This window comes from Cydia splendana, chromosome 13 (assembly GCF_910591565.1).
Source record: "Cydia splendana chromosome 13, ilCydSple1.2, whole genome shotgun sequence".
NCBI classification, from domain to species: Eukaryota; Metazoa; Arthropoda; class Insecta; order Lepidoptera; family Tortricidae; genus Cydia; species Cydia splendana.
In genome coordinates this window covers 8,397,863-8,415,785 of record NC_085972.1, presented here as the reverse complement: position 1 = coordinate 8,415,785, position 17,923 = coordinate 8,397,863, and the positions used below count along the sequence as shown (strand labels likewise).

The following is a 17,923-nucleotide window of genomic DNA, read 5'->3' as shown; positions in this document are numbered from 1 at the left end:
ACGCCAAGAGTTACACACAATGTTTTTCATCACACTTGCGATACAAAAATTAAGTATAAAGACAATATGTCGTGACAAGCACGAATATCTAATGTCACAATACAAATTTCCTAGCGGCAACACTGAACAGCGCCCTCTGAGTGGAACTGTGGTAAGTTATTCCAACGTGGCAAGTTGTAAGGTAAAAACCAGTATGGCGCGAAGCGTGTGAGTGCATAAAAGTGTAATATACAGTGAGGAAGCCCACAGCTGTCCTGAGTCGTCTAAAGCTAAGTATCTTATGTTACTTGGTGCTCACAGTGGTGGTATGGTTTCTCTATGCAATGATCCCCTTTATCCAAGAGCAGTAAGTTCATATGAGGTTAGCTTGCCGCGGGATCTGCCGTGGAAGCTATTCCTGAGACCATCTTAGGTAAGGCAAACTAGGTTTCTCTGTCTGGGTATGACTTGATGTGCCCCAGGCTTCATCTCCACCTGGGTAGACTAGATGCGCCCCAGTGTGCGAGAGCCGTGGCGGTTTCGGCTGCACGGCTAGAGGCGTGTCGATGTGCGGCAGTTGCCTCGGCTCGGATGTTAGGCGTCCGGGTTATCCGACCATGTGTCGGCGGACCCCCCGCGGGGGGGGTCCTTAGAACCTTCATCTCCACCTGGGTAGACTAGATGCGCCCCAGTGTGCGAGAGCCGTGGCGGTTTCGGCTGCACGGCTAGAGGCGTGTCGATGTGCGGCAGTTGCCTCGGCTCGGATGTTAGGCGTCCGGGTTATCCGACCATGTGTCGGCGGACCCCCCGCGGGGGGGGTCCTTAGAACCTTCATCAGGCCTTGTAAGATGGTTCTCTTTTGTTGTAGAGATAAGTTATATGTATAGAAGGTGATGGTTGTATGAGAATACCATATTCATGAGCAATTAAACCCACAGATCTCGGGGTCAAACAACCAGCCACCATAAAGTAAAGCGAAGCAGACTGAGGCTCCTCTGGCCCAAGAGAAGTGGATCAGAGAGAGCGAGGATAAAGAATCCTTCATGGGAGATGAAGGTATGTATGCCAAGCATTCTGTTACTCTTACACCCCATACCACACAACACTAATAATTAGTGGCCGCCTTTTCCCTTTTACGGTCTTATTTGTATACCGTAAGTGGCTGGGGGAGAGGTAGCCACAATGGTGGAGATGCTGGGATGAGGCGATGAAACTCTACAAAAATCTAAAAGGATCTTTTCAAGATATTTCAATGTCACTCAGAGATTGGAGTTCAAATTCTAAGGAATTTATGAAGAAAGTCTCTGATACATGTAAAGAAGATAAAGTAAAGGTACTTGGCTTAGAATGGGACATAAAAAAGGATACTCTTCAGTTGAAACCTAACTTACAAGAAGAAGCTGTCACAAAAAGAGGAATACTGAAGACTATTGCATCAATCTACGATCCATGTGGTTATGCAGTACCCTATACCCTATCATCTAAACTATTTTTACAAGAGCTTTGGAAAGCTGGAGTGTCATGGGACTCACCATTATCGAGCGAACTAACGGAAGAATGGAACAAGATCCGACAGAATTTAGAAGCCATTAGGAAGGTGTCGGTGGACAGATGCTACATGAAGACACCAGTGGGAAAAGGCTACCAACTACACTGTTTCACCGATGCCTCTCTACAGGCTTATGCAGCATCAGTCTTTTTAGTCTGCGGCTCGGAGAAAAGCTTCATTATTGGTAAATCTCGGCTGATACTAATAAAGGACCAGGAGAGTCTCAAGATACCTCGTCTTGAACTTTTAGGAGTACTGATTGGCAGTAGACTGATAAAGTTCGTTCTTAAGTTTCTCCAGCAGAAGATAGTAAGACAAGTCTTATGGACTGACAGCCAGATCGTCATAGAATGGTGCAAATCTGACAAGCTATTGCCACCCTTCGTTGCCAGGCGGATAGAAGAGATCAAAACAAATAAAGATCTGGAGATCAGATACCTTCCAACAGAGCTAAATCCAGCTGACGTCGGCACCAGACCCACCTGCTCGAGAGAGGACAGGGAGAAATGGCTGAGTGGTCCACAATTTATAGTTCAAGATCCGAAGACGTGGCCAACAACTTCAGGCGGTGGACCAACCAGTTCTCTCTTGATTGGGGAGGGTCTTGGGATCCAAGAAGACGAAGAACTGATGGAAATAGTTGATCCGGATATACACAACGTTAGTCCGATGGAAACGGAGGACAGTATAACTGAAAGGGAAGTAGCGAGTCATGACAATGATCAAATGCCAGATAAGTTACTAAAATTGAAAGAAATTCAAGCTGAATACTTTCCTCTAGAGGTAGAAGGAAAGGTAACTAGTTTAAGCTTGAATTTAGGCATATTTAAAGACATAGATGAGTTACTGAGGTGTAAAGGTCGTATGAAACACGCAGACTGGTCGTTTGATAAACGCTACCCTATACTTGTACCAAAAGATTCAGATTTCACCAACGAAATCATAATGAAGACTCATCAAGAAAATAAGCATGTTGGAGTAAGTCACACGTTAGACAAGATAAGGGAAACTTACTGGATACCACAAGGAAGAAGCCAAGTTCAAAAGATTTTGAAGAAGTGCTCCGAATGTATGAAGCATGACGGAGGGCCATATAAACTACCAGAAACTCCTGCGTTACCGAAAGAGAGGGTCAATTATAGCTCACCATTCACATACGTTGGTACCGACTATCTGGGACCACTTCTAGTCAACAATGGGAATGGCAATTGTAAAAGGTGGATTAGCCTCTACACATGCTTAGCCGTAAGAGCCATTCACTTAGAAGTTGTAAAGGACCTAACTGCGGAAGAAGGTTTAATGGCCTTACGTAGAATGATTTCAGCAAGAGGTGTACCTACCTTAATAACGTCTGATAATGCGGCTCACTACAAGTTACTCTCAGAGATTCTTCAGAACCCATACTGCGTAGAGAAAGAGATAAGATGGAAATTTATACCACAGTTAGCACCATGGCATGGAGGATTCTATGAGAGATTAGTTGGTTTGGTTAAAAACTGTATGAAGAAAACATTACAGAAACATTTGTTGAATGACACTCAGCTAGTAACAGCGGTGAAAGAAATAGAAGCAGTTCTTAACACAAGACCCTTAACTTACGTAGATTCAGAGCCGGATCATGTACTAAAACCTTCAGACTTTCTTACCATGGGAAAGTGTATCATTATGGAAACTTCAGATAAGGATCCTACGACGTCGCAAGGGACGGTGACTAAGGACAATTTAATTAAAGGTTGGAAGAAAGCACGGATAATTCTACGAGAATTTAAAGAGATGTTTGAGAACAGGTATCTCCTAAATTTGAGAGAAAGATATTCCCACCATCCTAAAGAACCTAGAGTAACATCAAAGTTAGCACCTCAGATAGGTCAAATCGTGCAGATTAAAGGTGACACGAAGAACAGGATAAATTGGAAAGTTGGGAAAATAGTATCTTTAAAGGAAGGCGCCGACGGTTTATGTAGGGTCGCCACGGTACGAGTAGGAGATACAGAGTATACAAGATCTATCGCACATCTCTACCCGTTAGAGATCGAAGATGGAGAAGAACAGTGTAAACAAACATCATCTTATGAAGAAAGTGTAGAAGAACCGGTGCAGATTCCTGATCTTCAACGTCCACCAGACAAGGATGACGTGACGATGGAATCCCTCAAAGACGTTACTGAGCCTCCACCTGCGCAAATATCCACTCAAGAAGTAAGAGATCAACCAGAAGAAGTACAGCCTCATGCCTCGCCAGAAGAGGAACCGTGTTCCTCTAAACAAACAGTTGAGTCTATATCTAGTGAGTTAAACGAGCCTAAGCCTAAGTCTATGTCCGAACCAGAACCACTCGCGGTCGTCGACCTCGAGTTTTACGACCACACTGTTCCCGAGTCACACCACCTAGAGGAAGTTGCGCCAGAAGAACAACACGACGAAGCAAGACCTAAGAGAGCGGCAGCTCTCAGAGCCCTTGAGAAGATCAAGGAATGGACCAGCAATCTAGTCGCCGTGTTGCTGCCTGAGGCGGGGTGTGTCGTGACAAGCACGAATATCTAATGTCACAATACAAATTTCCTAGCGGCAACACTGAACAGCGCCCTCTGAGTGGAACTGTGGTAAGTTATTCCAACGTGGCAAGTTGTAAGGTAAAAACCAGTATGGCGCGAAGCGTGTGAGTGCATAAAAGTGTAATATACAGTGAGGAAGCCCACAGCTGTCCTGAGTCGTCTAAAGCTAAGTATCTTATGTTACTTGGTGCTCACAGTGGTGGTATGGTTTCTCTATGCAATGATCCCCTTTATCCAAGAGCAGTAAGTTCATATGAGGTTAGCTTGCCGCGGGATCTGCCGTGGAAGCTATTCCTGAGACCATCTTAGGTAAGGCAAACTAGGTTTCTCTGTCTGGGTATGACTTGATGTGCCCCAGGCTTCATCTCCACCTGGGTAGACTAGATGCGCCCCAGTGTGCGAGAGCCGTGGCGGTTTCGGCTGCACGGCTAGAGGCGTGTCGATGTGCGGCAGTTGCCTCGGCTCGGATGTTAGGCGTCCGGGTTATCCGACCATGTGTCGGCGGACCCCCCGCGGGGGGGGTCCTTAGAACCTTCATCTCCACCTGGGTAGACTAGATGCGCCCCAGTGTGCGAGAGCCGTGGCGGTTTCGGCTGCACGGCTAGAGGCGTGTCGATGTGCGGCAGTTGCCTCGGCTCGGATGTTAGGCGTCCGGGTTATCCGACCATGTGTCGGCGGACCCCCCGCGGGGGGGGTCCTTAGAACCTTCATCAGGCCTTGTAAGATGGTTCTCTTTTGTTGTAGAGATAAGTTATATGTATAGAAGGTGATGGTTGTATGAGAATACCATATTCATGAGCAATTAAACCCACAGATCTCGGGGTCAAACAACCAGCCACCATAAAGTAAAGCGAAGCAGACTGAGGCTCCTCTGGCCCAAGAGAAGTGGATCAGAGAGAGCGAGGATAAAGAATCCTTCATGGGAGATGAAGGTATGTATGCCAAGCATTCTGTTACTCTTACACCCCACACCACACAACACTAATAATTAGTGGCCGCCTTTTCCCTTTTACGGTCTTATTTGTATACCGTAAGTGGCTGGGGGAGAGGTAGCCACACAATAAACTGTTCATTATGGCACTAGAAACTTCATAACTCCCTTGGGAAAACGCTTTTTCTATAACTCCCGCTAAACCTGCGTGCAATTCCATATTTACTGAGCGAGTGTGATGAAAAAATATTATAAGAGTTTAGGTACGACAATTTCACGAAAAAAAAAAAATTTGTGATTTTTTGTACGTCATGTATACTGGCGTTCAAAAGTGCATGGACATGTTTCAACCGTAATATTAAGGCATTACGGTCGACATCTATCCATGCACTTTTAAACGCCACTGTACCTACATAAAATATAAATACTATTTGTAAAACTATCACTCAAAAAGAAATTTAACTTTTTTTGTATAACCTAGTTTTTGCATTGGGTACATTCTATCAATAAGGATATTTGGACTAGGTCCCATATAGTAGTAACATTGCCATCAAAAAACATTTTGCACTAAGTAACAATAAAAATATGTTTTTTTTAGCTGACTGGTGGTACTGGACTCTGAAACTAGGCGAATTCCAAAACAGTTTATAGGACATTTTAGTCTTTAAATATTATTATTATTTGTCTGTCTTTCCATATCTCGGGACCATGGGGTCCCGGACCTTTGGGAGGCGTGCGTGGGGCCGAAGCCAACAGCGCAGAGGCCCTTTAAGACAAATTAATCTAAAGGCAAGGGATACACGTGGCGGATACCATCCCCGAACGCACAATATGATACATCCGGAGATGGTCCCCGCCAGGTGCAAAGACTATTGCAGTGCAGCACTTTTGTGCTGCGATGGGAACTAAGGTCATAGGCTATAGATTTGAATGTTGGATGGACTGGATATCGGGCTATGGGAGGAGACTAGCGGACACCTGCCGTGACAATCAGTCTCAAAATTGTATGAGACAGGTGGTGACTTGCCAACTCATAGAGTGGGCCCCGCAATGGCCGCACGCACAGTGCGACAACAGGGCAACACTTTGGAGTGGCTGTAAGGTTGTCGAGAGGTGAGTCTGCGGTAGCCAGATCCCGGTAATCCGTTCAGTAGGCCGCCGGCGTTATGACATTTTACACTTCCAACCTGGAGCATAGGTCCCGCTCTTGCGACTCCACTCTGGCCGGCCAGTCAAGGCAAGCACAGAGGCGAGGGCCAGATGAAAGTGCCCTCTGGAATAGGGGTCCGCGGTGTCGCCACTCACCGTCAGCTCGCCACAAGCTGCCCCCGCGGGGTTATTATTATTATTATTATATAATTATAGGCGAGCAGCTATTTAGCTGATGAGCTTATGTCACACAGTGTCCAGTACTATATAGTTCAAAGTTTGTAAAGTCATATCACATCACTAAGTAACATCGTCTATCTTATTGTTTAAAAGCCACTTGTCCAATCTGTTTTTAAACACATTGACCGAAGGAGCAGTCACAACACTATCCGGTAAACGGTTCCAAGCTACCACGACACGGTTGGACAAGGAATGATATGCAGCTTTAGTAGTAGTGGGAGTGCGAACAATTCTTAGGCTGTGACCTCGGGTCTCGCGGCTGATAGTTCTCATATTGATTAATTCGTGAATGTCAGGGAGGTTGTAACAGTGGGTAACAATCTTAAAACACTCGATGAGGTCTCCTCTGGCTCTCCTGGCTTTGAGTGTGGGCAGTTTTAGTACTTTTAGCCTTCCTTCATAAGGTAGGCGTTTCAGCTTAAAAGGAATCTTGGTGGCTCTTCGCTGCGCATTCTCTAGAAGGTCAATGTCTTTGACAAAATAAGGATTCCATACTTGGAAAGCATATTCAAGCAAGGGGCGGACATATGTTTTGTAAATTTTGATAAAAACTTCAACAGATATGCATTGAAATGAGCGTTTTATAACATACAAGAACGAATTTGCCTTTTTGACTATGTTATTTATGTGCTCACCCCACTTCAGGTTATTTGTAACTGTCACACCGAGATCCTTTTGAGACGTCACCGCTGCAATTGGAGTGTTTCCTATCATGTATTGGACCATAGGATTTTTTTTACCGAGGTGCAGGACTGCGCATTTGTTAACATTCAGTTTCAATATCCACTGCGAGGTCCACTCCGTTAACCGATCCAAGTCAGCTTGCAGCTGGGCCGAAGAAACATGAGGGTCAGCAAAGAACTTGCCATCATCTGCGAAAAAGCACGACTCTGACTCTATTAGTGCTATTAAGTCAGTCACAAATATTCCAAACAGAGTTGGAGAGAGGACAGATCCTTGAGGTACTCCACTCAGCACGTTTAGTGGTCGAGACAGGCAGTCACCGACTCGCACACTGAAGGTTCTGTCTGACAGGTACCCTTCTATCCATTTTAGTAACTTTCCACGGATTCCAAAATGATCTAGTTTCAAAAGTAGTCTCTGATGAGGAACTTTGTCGAATGCACGTTCAAAATCTAAATATATAATATCTACCGGGAGGTTAAGGTCCATACTTTTGGTCCACGCATGTACACAGGTTAAGAGATTAGTAACTGTCGATCTTTTTTGTACAAAACCATGCTGCTTCAACGATATTAAATTTTCCCTATTGAGGAAACCCGTCAACTCCTTACATATATTTTTTTCCATACACTTGCAGATGATGCTTGTGAGACTTATTGGTCTAAATTTGGAAGGGTCGGTCTTGTCACCATTTTTAAAAATATGATCAGGAATATACTGTCAAAATCTCTCGGGTTCCTCGTGGGCATGTTGTATATTATTTCCTTATGGTAGGGGAGCCCAAGAGGGGATTTTTGTGTTTAATCGAGCGCGTCAGATTAAGATATGAATGATATCTTGCTACCCCGTGTGACTACACGGTAGACTTACCTTTACCCCTTTTAGCCATCTATGTTGAGCCCTTGGTTGGTGGGGGGTTGGTGGGGGGTTCAACAAATTGTTAAGCATATTGTGGATTTGGTCATATTAGTCCAAATTAACGCTATAATTGTGCTATTACTAAATCTGATAATTATTTGCACGCCCTTCCTTAATCTGACGGTAAAATGTAAAAATTAGGCGTCAAACTTGTGTTCGTCAGATTAAGAAAATGCCTACAAATAAGTGTTATATTAAGTTATAGAAAAAATATAGCATTAACGTGGACAAAACGACCAAACCCACAAACTGCTTAACGATATTTTTAACCCTCCACCAACCTCCCGAAATTAAAAAAAAATTGTAGACGCTTTCCGGCTCGTTGGAAAAAAACCTTTATATAACTTTTTTTTCTTCTTATCATCTAATATTTCGATTCCAATAGGTCTGTATGACGTTCGAGTAAATCCCGATTTAGCATCGTATGGGCTCCCCTACTATTAATGGCGGTTGTGCAATCTGCCACAGTTTTACGAATTTTTATAGATGGCACTACTGATGTTCACGGTCGGGTGTCACCCGTAAATGGGTGATCCCGGGATCCCGGTATTGATGAAGACAGTTTCGGTATTAATACCGGTATTGAATGAAGTCCGGTATTTGGAAGCCCTAGACGACACCGTTTCATATTTAACAATTTTAACACATAGATATCAGTGAATGAACATGGGTCAAAATGATATAAAAATAATAAAATCATTTATCCATATATACACATTTTTTTGATAATTTTATACGTTTTCATTTTGAGTTTTAGTCGTGTGTCGATAGATGGCAGTAAATTTACTGTGACTACAAAATTTGCTATGACAGGACCCCTCTATACTATCTATTCTCTTTGTCTATAGGTAAAGAACTATTTTGTGTTTTTTTTTTCAAAATTTTAGACCCAGGTAGTTTCGGAGATAAACGGGGGGGGGGGTCATTTTTTATATTTTCTTAAATAACTACCTATAACCTATGTATTTTAAAATTATAAAAATTTTAAAATTCATTTGCTTACGTTAAGGCCCCAGTACACAATGGGCCATCGCCGGCCACTCCAAGGGACGCAGCCATGCGGTAGAATGAGATAGCAATACACTTGCTCCCTCTAACGCATAAATGCGTCCCTTGGAGTGGCCGGCGATGGCCTATTGTGTACTGGGGCCTTTACATGTCCATTTTTGGGTCACTAATTTACATATGTGTACCAAATTTCAACTCAATTGGTCCAGTAGTTTTCGAGAAAATAGGCTGTGGCTGTGACAGACGGACAGACACACAGGCAGGCGCACGAGTGTTCCTATAAGGGTTCCGTTTTTTCCTTTTGAGGTGTACGGAACCCTAAAAATATTGTCGCTCAACAACGTGCATGTGTTTAGAGTTTAAAGTGCAATGCTGCTAAAGTGTACCTAAATGATAAAATCACTTTTAGCAACAGTTTGTAGTCACTGAGAACTAAGCAAATTGTATTTAATTTGGACATACCCACATGTTTCTAAGAACATACTTATACAACTTCACTATTTGTATGCCTATTTTTATATGTAATATTTCGTAAATGACATGTTCAGTGTTTGGTCCCTGGTGTTCACTTTATTATACAGCAAATGCTGATGATGGAATTTCCTTTTGCAGGGTTGCTCCTTTTGACTCACAGATTGATTGGGGAAGAGGAGCCAATCGAATTTTTGATGCAAAATTTTGACTTAAGGGGGGTGCCACCCAAAATTTGTAAAAAATTAAGTTTTGCTATGTGGTCAAGTTTGGTATCATTTTCGTGTAACTCAAGGATGCTAAATTCGTTTCTGATATTTAATTTATACGGTTTCATATAAATAATTTAAAAAAAAATTGAAATAAAAATTTGCTATTTTTTTTTCGAATTAAAGCCTATATTTTTCTTAAGTATATTAATATGCACAGAAAAATAAAAATTTCATGACAAAGCCTCCTCCTTATAAAAAGTATACATATGGCATATTTATTATACATTAATGTGAACAAAAAAAATTAAATGTAGACCTACTTTCGACCACCAGCTCACTGATTAGTATACAAAGATATGAGTTACAGCTATGAGAATTACGGCGTTTGATGATGATGAGATACCCTTTAGCATAGTGAGTCCTTAGAACCCTTAGATCATTTTAGGAACGGGAGCCACCTTGATTTTTGGTGCGGTGTGGTTGAAAGGGTGGGATGATTTGTCCCATACAATCATAAATTTATGAAAGCATCTGTTTAGGTTTCTGCATTAAGTTTGGTGTCATTATCGAGTAAATTAAAAGAAAAAAAAGGAAAATGGACTAATAAATACGTTATCTCGTATTTTAAAGATTTTACTACCTATGAAACCGGGAACTGGATCAAATTTAACTTGCAAGATTTGATTACAGGCAACGGTCAGGTGAAATTAAATAAAAGCTTGTAAAAAACCTATGCTATATTTTATTGGCTGAAACTCTCCATAACTATTAACGTGAAGTTAAGTACCTACTTACCCAATAAACAAAGCAAAATCCAACAAACTTAACGATCACGTCCTCTTCATGTAAATCACAATATATTTCTGTCAGTCTTGTCACAATGAATGTCACCGGTCACCGGGTGCTTCAGGACGAAAATAATCTAGACACGCACGGACATATGATTGGTATAAATTGTGCTAAGACTCTCCTTCTGGCAGATGATTGGTTGGAAACTCTTTGGTGGCGTAACTTCCGGCTGCAATTGCTCATAGTGATTATATTCTCTTTGATTGGGATGGATCCCCGAATACTCTACTTCAAGAATGTGACCAACCTAAATTAAATTATTTTCTGAAAAAGCATTATCACTATTATAAATGGTTCTTATTAGAATTTGGTCCTTTCGTTAGTAGAAATCGGTCAGTTTTTCTGTTCTCTTTATTATGCCAGTTAAAATGTGTACTTTTAAATATTTACTTTACACGCACGTCTGTCGAAAATCTTTTGTCTGGTAACATTAGATTTTATAGATTATAAAAACTAAGCTTTCGTTTAATTATGTTACGTATTTAATTTACCTATTAATATAAAATTACTGAAGAAAAAAGACCGATTTTGAAAAACATAAATATCACAACTTAATTTTAATTTTTTGGAAAAGTTGCGTTGAAGACGCGTAGTTTTTTGCGTTGTGTTGGCTGGCATGGTATTTTGACAGTGCGTTGCGTTGAGTGACAGACGTCACTCTATCCCTCGTGTGTATGATGTGTATTGTAGAGATGCGCATAATCGTTCACTGAGTTGAAAAGAGTGATTCATATCTTTCGCTCGCGGTGATATATATCACTCATTTAGCTCATTTAGCTCATTTCGCTCAGTAGATCTGTAGATTAAATAGTGAGTAGAGAGAGATGTCAATCAATCAGATTGATTGAATTGTTTGGTTTGATTTGTATTACCTACGCACTTGATCGTTAAAAAATATGCATTATTAGTGTTATATAAGCTATACTATACATACATTTACTACAATATACATATTAAGCAGATTTTCCTTCATACTTGGACAGGCTTAGGACTGTCAATCTAGATTTTTTAGGTTAATAATAAAACGACGGAAAAACAAAGTTTCTCCTAAACGTACCTCATATTAAACATAAACCCCTGTAATCTAGATTGGCAATTATGATGAAAATCTGATACTATATAGTGTACATTTCATAAAAATATTAGACTATCATTACATTAATTACACTACCTAAGCCCGTCAATTAAATCTTAAACTAAAATTGGTCAACAAACGACAGCCGTAGTCTGCTCTCTCGACATCCAACAGTACTCTGTACATAAAAGTGCGTAAATGGGATGGTTATATAATACGCACAGCCATAAGTGCGACGAAGAAAGCAAATCACACGGTACGGATCCCGCCATGTTTTCCCGGCACCCTCCGAATTCATCCGAAACGCTCCGAAACCGTCACTCCGCATCGTCTCACTCGTTTGGCTGGGCCCGCTCATTCGATCATGAGTGGGAAAGAGCGAGCAAGTAACACCGATATAAAAGAGTTACTGAGCGAAATGAGCTAGTCAAATCTGTACTGAGTTGAAGAGTGAGCTAGTTCAATCAAAAGATACAGTTCATTTGAATCACTCGCTCGCGAACGACACATGTCTAGTGTATTGTGTCAATGCCAAAGAATTCTAGGTCTATGGTCAATGCTCGATGTCGTCATAGACCTACATAATAGGGACAAGACATATTGTACTATACGTACAATTGCTTATAGAAATAGCACCCATTTTGACGGCACACACATAAATATATATCTATCTCGTTTTTACTCAGCACTGTAACCCATAGCAAAAAAAGGTGACAGTATTTCAGTACGGACATAAAGTGTTCCATGAAAATACGTAAATACCTAATGCGGCCGAAAATCCGCCATGTTTAGTCACGCAAATGTCATTGTCTGTCAGTTCAGCAGGTACTTGTCCTGTCAAAAAGTCGTGGTGAAAATTAAAATTATTAATTATCTTTCAATATTTTGCTTGTGATTGAAAATAATTGAAGCCAAATGTGAATAATTACGTCGCGAATATGCCAGTGTGTAGTGTATTAGGGTGCGGCATAAGAAAACCACCAAATCAGCCATCTTTAACCATACACAGGTACGCTATAATTTACATGAAAAATATTGATTATTGTTAATGTTCTTGGGAAATTTAAGGATCTTTCACATTATAAATAGCAAGGTTCTTCTGTGCAGTTATAGATCATGAAGTGATTGGATTTATTTAACTATATTTTTACGCTTAAATAATGTAAACATTTCAGCTAGGGTTGTACTTTATTTATCGACTTTGATATCGATATATTATGATTGCCTATTTATATTTTCTTATTTTATCATGCTTCCCCGCTTCAAACCAACTAAATTATCTTAATTTAATAATTAAATCATTTTTATAGCTTACCAAGAAATGAACATAAAAAGAAAGAGCTAGAGATGGAGACCCTGACCGACTCTCGGGAGCACTCGGGTCCGTGGGGTCGTTACTCCACAAGCTGCCCTGCGGGCTTTTTTATATCATTATTATAGTTTTTTTATATAATTCGACATTAAGAGACCATATACATATAGTTGTAATTTATAAAATGGTTAATGTATTGTTATTATTTTGACGTATAAAAATGCCCTTGTGGCCTATTTGCTGAATAAATGTTGAAGAAGTTGAAGAGCGGAAGTCATTCCTTATTTTTGTAATAAAAAAATGTTCTGAAGGTGTTTTGTTTTTTTTCACCCGTCGCTTAATAAGCTTGAATTTTGTATCGCTCTCACTTATAGATACGGCGCACCAAGGTCGAGGTGCAGTGCGGTAGTGTGTTACAGACTTCAGGGTTAGCAACACAACAAAATTGATTGTAATAGAGAGGTAAAGTCCAAGAAAAACACGTACACTTATTCTGACATCCAAAACAGATGGCGCTGTACTGCGCCATGTGTTTTGCGGTCACTAAGTTGTCAAACGTCAACTTTTGAAAATCAGTGTTACCGCAAAAATCGCAATATGTATTGAGTAGTACAGCGTCATCTCGTTTACCTGTCAAATTTGAAGCACGAAATTGTCCTAGACTCCACACATCTTACTAAATCAAAGTATCTTTTCACATAACAATATACTAATAAAGAATTTTTATTTATTTACTTACTTCCTATTAAAACATAAACTCCACAAATAATACATACTTAGTATTTTAAATAAAATGAGCCGAGAACGTTAAAAAGGTATCGATGTATCGATAAAACCTAGTAACAGTAAAAATCTTCTGGGCAGCACTAAAACCGCCATGTTTAGTTCTAAGATGACGTCACAGTGGCACGCATTATTCGTTGACGTTTCACTTCCATAGGTTTCATATTTCAGTGGATGTCGTGCTTTCCTAATTTTTTTTATTGTTTTTTGAGCCCTACACAGTACTTTTGATCCAGATAAGAACAGAATAAATACTAAGCATGCAAGAATCTGACAACGAGGTTGCAGATACAGGGCCCGTCGATAATGCATGGGCTATGAAAATACCCAAGTTCACCCCAGAGGATAACCCTCATGGTCTGTTAGAAGAAAGTAAATTTGCAACCTTATTCCCTAAATATCGTGAACAGTACCTGAAAGAATGTTGGCCTCTTGTGCAGAAAGTGTTAAAGGAACATCACATTGTCGCCGAATTGGATCTTATTGAAGGTAGCATTATTGTTAAAACTACGAGAAAGACTTGGGACCCCTATATAATAATAAAAGCTAGAGATTTAATGAAGCTAATGTCCCGAAGCGTCCCGTTTGAACAGGCAGTCAGGGTTCTAGAGGATGAAATAGGATGTGATATTATTAAATTAAACTCATTTGTGCGAAAGAAGGAAACCTTTTTGAAAAGACGGCAGCGATTGATAGGACCAAATGGAGTGACTCTCAAGTCTATCGAACTACTGACCGAGTGTTACGTACTTGTTCAAGGCAATACTGTGTCCGCGGTTGGCCCATACAAAGGTTTAGTTCAGGTCCGACGCATAGTAGAGGATACCATGAAAAACATCCACCCAATGTATAACATAAAAAGTTTAATGATTAAGAGAGAACTAATGAAAGATCCTAGGCTAAAAAATGAAAGCTGGGACAGATTCCTGCCAACATTTAAAAGCAAAAATGTGCCAAGGAAACAGCCTAAAAAGAAAGTTCAGAAGAAACCTTACACTCCGTTCCCACCGCCTCAAGCAGAGAGCAAAATTGACAAGGAGCTGGCTACTGGGGAGTACTTCCTCAAGGATGAACAGAAGAAGGCTAAGAAGAGGCATGCCAGAGAGGAGAAACAAGAACAAAATAAGCGGGCTCGTGTGGAGCAGCGGCAGAAGGACTTCATTCCACCGGAAGAGAAATCTGTTGCTCCCTCTACATCCACAGAGTCTACAGTTGATATCCAACAGTTTAAGGCTAAAATGAAAAAGTTCTCTAAACAGCATAAAGGACTGAAAAAATCTAAGGCAAAGGAAGATGGTCAATAGGATAAAGTTAAAGTGGAAAGTGTATACACTGTATTTTCTAGAGAAACATTTGAAAGTTTACTAACTTGTTGAATTCAGATGACCGAGAAAGAAACCTAATGTTAAAAGAAAATTGTTGGATAGATTAATAATAAAACTGTATACAAATATTTTTATTTTGTTTTCTTTGTTAACTTTAAATCTGGTATTGCACTATTCTTTGTTATATATTTCTTTCCATTCATAAAAGGCTGAAGAGCATCAGGGATGAATATTTTGCCTTTTGGGTCTTGGTGTGTTTCAAGTAAAGTGATCAGCATCCTTGGTATTGCACATGCAGTCCCGTTCAATGTGTGCACATAGTGTGTTTTGTCGTCCTGTTTGTATCTGATGTTAAGTCTTCTTGATTGGTAATCTGTACAGTTGCTGCAACTTGAAACTTCTCCGTAATTGCCTCGGCCTGGCATCCAGGCTTCAATGTCATATTTTCTGGAAAAAAATAACTTCATTTATATTAACACCATCACAACCAATAATTATCATGTTCACTTAACAAATCTATAGTGTATGCCGATATTAACTTCAGGAAAATTTAGTAAAAAAGTAAAGAGATAGTTGGCAAGACAGTTATTTAAATTTAAAGTAACAGATTAAAGCTTTTACCTGTTATAACATTCATAAAATTAAATGCTTAATTTGGCCATAAGTTTTTTATTTTGCTTAACACATGCACTGCCTAGAACATGCTAGGTCCTTTTGTATTGGAAAATTTGTAAATGAGGCACTGAAAGAGTTAAAAATGTATAGACATGTTGTTTCACAAACCTGTAAGCAGGAGCTCCCAACTCATGTGGTGGCATATCTAACACTTTCATGTTGAATCCCAGGGGTACAAACATTTGTTCCTGCAGGGTCCTGATGTATTCAAGCATCTCCTCCGACTGCTGCGGTGTGGTAACAGCAAACATTTCCACTTTGGTAAACTGGTGCACTCTAATAAAAAAAAATAAGTATATAAACTTACTTATATCTATACAGAAAGGCTTAACTTGTTTATAGTTCGTTTTTTTAGCATTAGAAAAAATGTAAACAGTTAAATAGTTAATTTGGAATTTTTTACTTTGATTTGCTGTATGGGCTGTGCACCAAGCAGTAGGAAATATCTTTGAAATATTTTTTCTAGTCTATGCTTTATGTGACTTACATTACGATTATGCTGCATATATGTGTAGTATACAAAATGTGTATGTGTATGTATAGTATAAAAAACAGCTTGAAAACAGGACATAATTTTATTATAACATTAGCTTGTTAGAATCATTGTTTTACTATTGACTCTCAAAAAAATTAATAAGCATAATATCAATGTAATGTCCATAAAAACAGGTTGCCTTCAATAATTTTATGATTCATCTTTTTTTTTTAATAGCCTGTTATAGTGTCCCACTGCTGGGCAAAGGCCTCTCCCCTTGATTTCCATGACTCCCGTTGTTGAGCTTTTTCCGGCCAGTTATTAATGAAGGTGTATAAGTCGTCCCAAATAATAATTGTAGATGTACCTATACACTCCCCGCTCATCTATGACACTGGAAGTCTCAGCCCGGAAACATCGGCTTACGGCTGCCAGCTTCAGAGGAAGGTCTGTGCTGGAGTGGACGGAGTTCATGAGAAATCCTGCCAGTGACATTTCTGCTGTGCCTGACAGATATAAGTCTGGGCCATGATGAATTGGATCTAAGGAGTATATCTGCAAGTTCAAAATAAGTACAACATGATTTTTACCATTACACAATAACAAAGTGACATGAGTAACATAATAATATTCATATATTCAATTTGTTATTGTGTAATAGTATTGATTAATATGAATTAATCTTAATAGAAATAACATACCTGTGTCCTATCACTATTTATTGTCATGCCACAGCTTTCCAAAACATTCTTTGGTAAGATATCAGGGACAGAAACTAGTTTAAAATTCTCCTTGACCAAGTATGTAACTGCATATTTGATCAATGCTTCCTCTAATTCAGCTAGTTCGCCGAGGAAATAATAACTCTTGTGTCCACAAGTTTGACCTAACTTATCTGTCCTCATAAGGTTCATGAGGCGTGTAATTTCGCTAACTTCAAGTGGCGTGTGCTTCCCAAAGTCACGCTTCTTATTGAGCTCATGTACTAATATAGGGTCGTCTTTATATCCTTGAACTGAGGGGTGAGTTTTGTTTGGCAATTTACTAAGCTCCCTATACAACTCCTGTTTTAAAGCATCGTGAGCTTCATCGGCCACATTTATAATTTTCAGGCGATTATAGATATCTAACACGCGATCTACATTTCCAACACCTTTTCTTGAAGTTATGTTTCGCTTAACCTCGGAGGAGTTGCTTACATCACAGTAGTATCCTAGATCGATATCTGGCTGGGTCATGGAAGAACATAATCTACTGTAGTTGGATCGGCACAGCGAGATTATTTTACGTCTAATCATTGTATATAAATGGTATGACAAATTGGGAATTTAATAACAAATCCATGAACTATTCAAAGATTTCAAAGAGTCCTCGGTTCGGCATCGGCTGTCAAATGTCTCAGCTGACTCAGCTCAGCTGTCAATCAAATCTCGGCGGAGCGTTCGAAAATTATATCACGTCCTTAGATTTCCAAGTGTGTTTTTATTTGGTTTTTATACACTTAAATCGCAGTAACTTTAGCAAAAAAAAGTAGAATATTGTAAAATAACATTCGTTTAAAAACATATAAAATACTTTTGTATACAATTAGTATTCGAACGCTCCTTGTTCTGTGTTATACGGTTGTCATCCTGTTTTAATCACGGTTTTAATATAGTTTTATCATCCCACACGAGACCAGTTTCTGTAGCCTGTGGTTAGTTTTGGCAATAGGTGCTGTCAATAGTGTCAAC

The 17,923-nt window shown here is 39.8% G+C and overlaps 4 protein-coding genes across 4 annotated transcripts in view; 2 read left to right on the top strand and 2 right to left on the bottom strand.

Annotated features, from left to right (window-relative positions):
• Positions 1–10,569, bottom strand: part of LOC134796493 (NFX1-type zinc finger-containing protein 1-like) — a 52,191-nt gene extending 41,622 nt beyond the window's left edge. The window contains exon 1 of the mRNA XM_063768685.1: positions 10,488–10,569. The gene's annotated coding sequence lies outside the window, so the exon portion shown is untranslated. The remainder of the gene's footprint in view (positions 1–10,487) is intronic.
• LOC134796457 (uncharacterized) lies at positions 1,232–5,017 on the top strand. Its single transcript, XM_063768650.1, has 2 exons — positions 1,232–4,131; positions 4,898–5,017. Exon 1 carries the CDS (start codon positions 1,232–1,234, stop codon positions 4,070–4,072), a length of 2,841 nt encoding a protein of 946 aa, XP_063624720.1. The 3' UTR covers positions 4,073–4,131; positions 4,898–5,017.
• A 2,401-nt stretch (positions 10,570–12,970) lies between the features above and the next one.
• Positions 12,971–15,094, top strand: LOC134795985 (KRR1 small subunit processome component homolog). The gene has a single exon (XM_063767882.1). It carries the CDS (start codon positions 13,976–13,978, stop codon positions 15,017–15,019), a length of 1,044 nt encoding a protein of 347 aa, XP_063623952.1. The 5' UTR covers positions 12,971–13,975; the 3' UTR covers positions 15,020–15,094.
• Positions 15,095–15,166: 72 nt separating this feature from the next.
• Positions 15,167–17,565, bottom strand: LOC134795984 (serine--tRNA ligase, mitochondrial). The gene is made up of 4 exons (XM_063767880.1): positions 16,892–17,565; positions 16,558–16,745; positions 15,824–15,991; positions 15,167–15,487 (listed from the first exon to the last, which is right to left on the bottom strand). Exons 1-4 carry the CDS (start codon positions 17,486–17,488, stop codon positions 15,172–15,174), a joined length of 1,269 nt encoding a protein of 422 aa, XP_063623950.1. The 5' UTR covers positions 17,489–17,565; the 3' UTR covers positions 15,167–15,171.
• Positions 17,566–17,923: the final 358 nt, after the last annotated feature.

Excerpts from the sequence above, each read along its gene's own strand:
- LOC134796457 (XM_063768650.1), top strand. The coding sequence starts at position 1,232 with ATGTCACTCAGAGATTGGAGTTCAAATTCTAAGGAATTTATGAAGAAA.
- LOC134795985 (XM_063767882.1), top strand. The coding sequence starts at position 13,976 with ATGCAAGAATCTGACAACGAGGTTGCAGATACAGGGCCCGTCGATAAT.
- LOC134795984 (XM_063767880.1), bottom strand. The coding sequence starts at position 17,488 with ATGATTAGACGTAAAATAATCTCGCTGTGCCGATCCAACTACAGTAGA. Across the intron at positions 15,992-16,557 it reads GATGAGCGGGGAGTGTATAG|AGTGCACCAGTTTACCAAAG; the intron begins GTACATCTACAA and ends TTTTTTTATTAG. Across the intron at positions 15,488-15,823 it reads TTGGGAGCTCCTGCTTACAG|AAAATATGACATTGAAGCCT; the intron begins GTTTGTGAAACA and ends ATTTTTTTCCAG.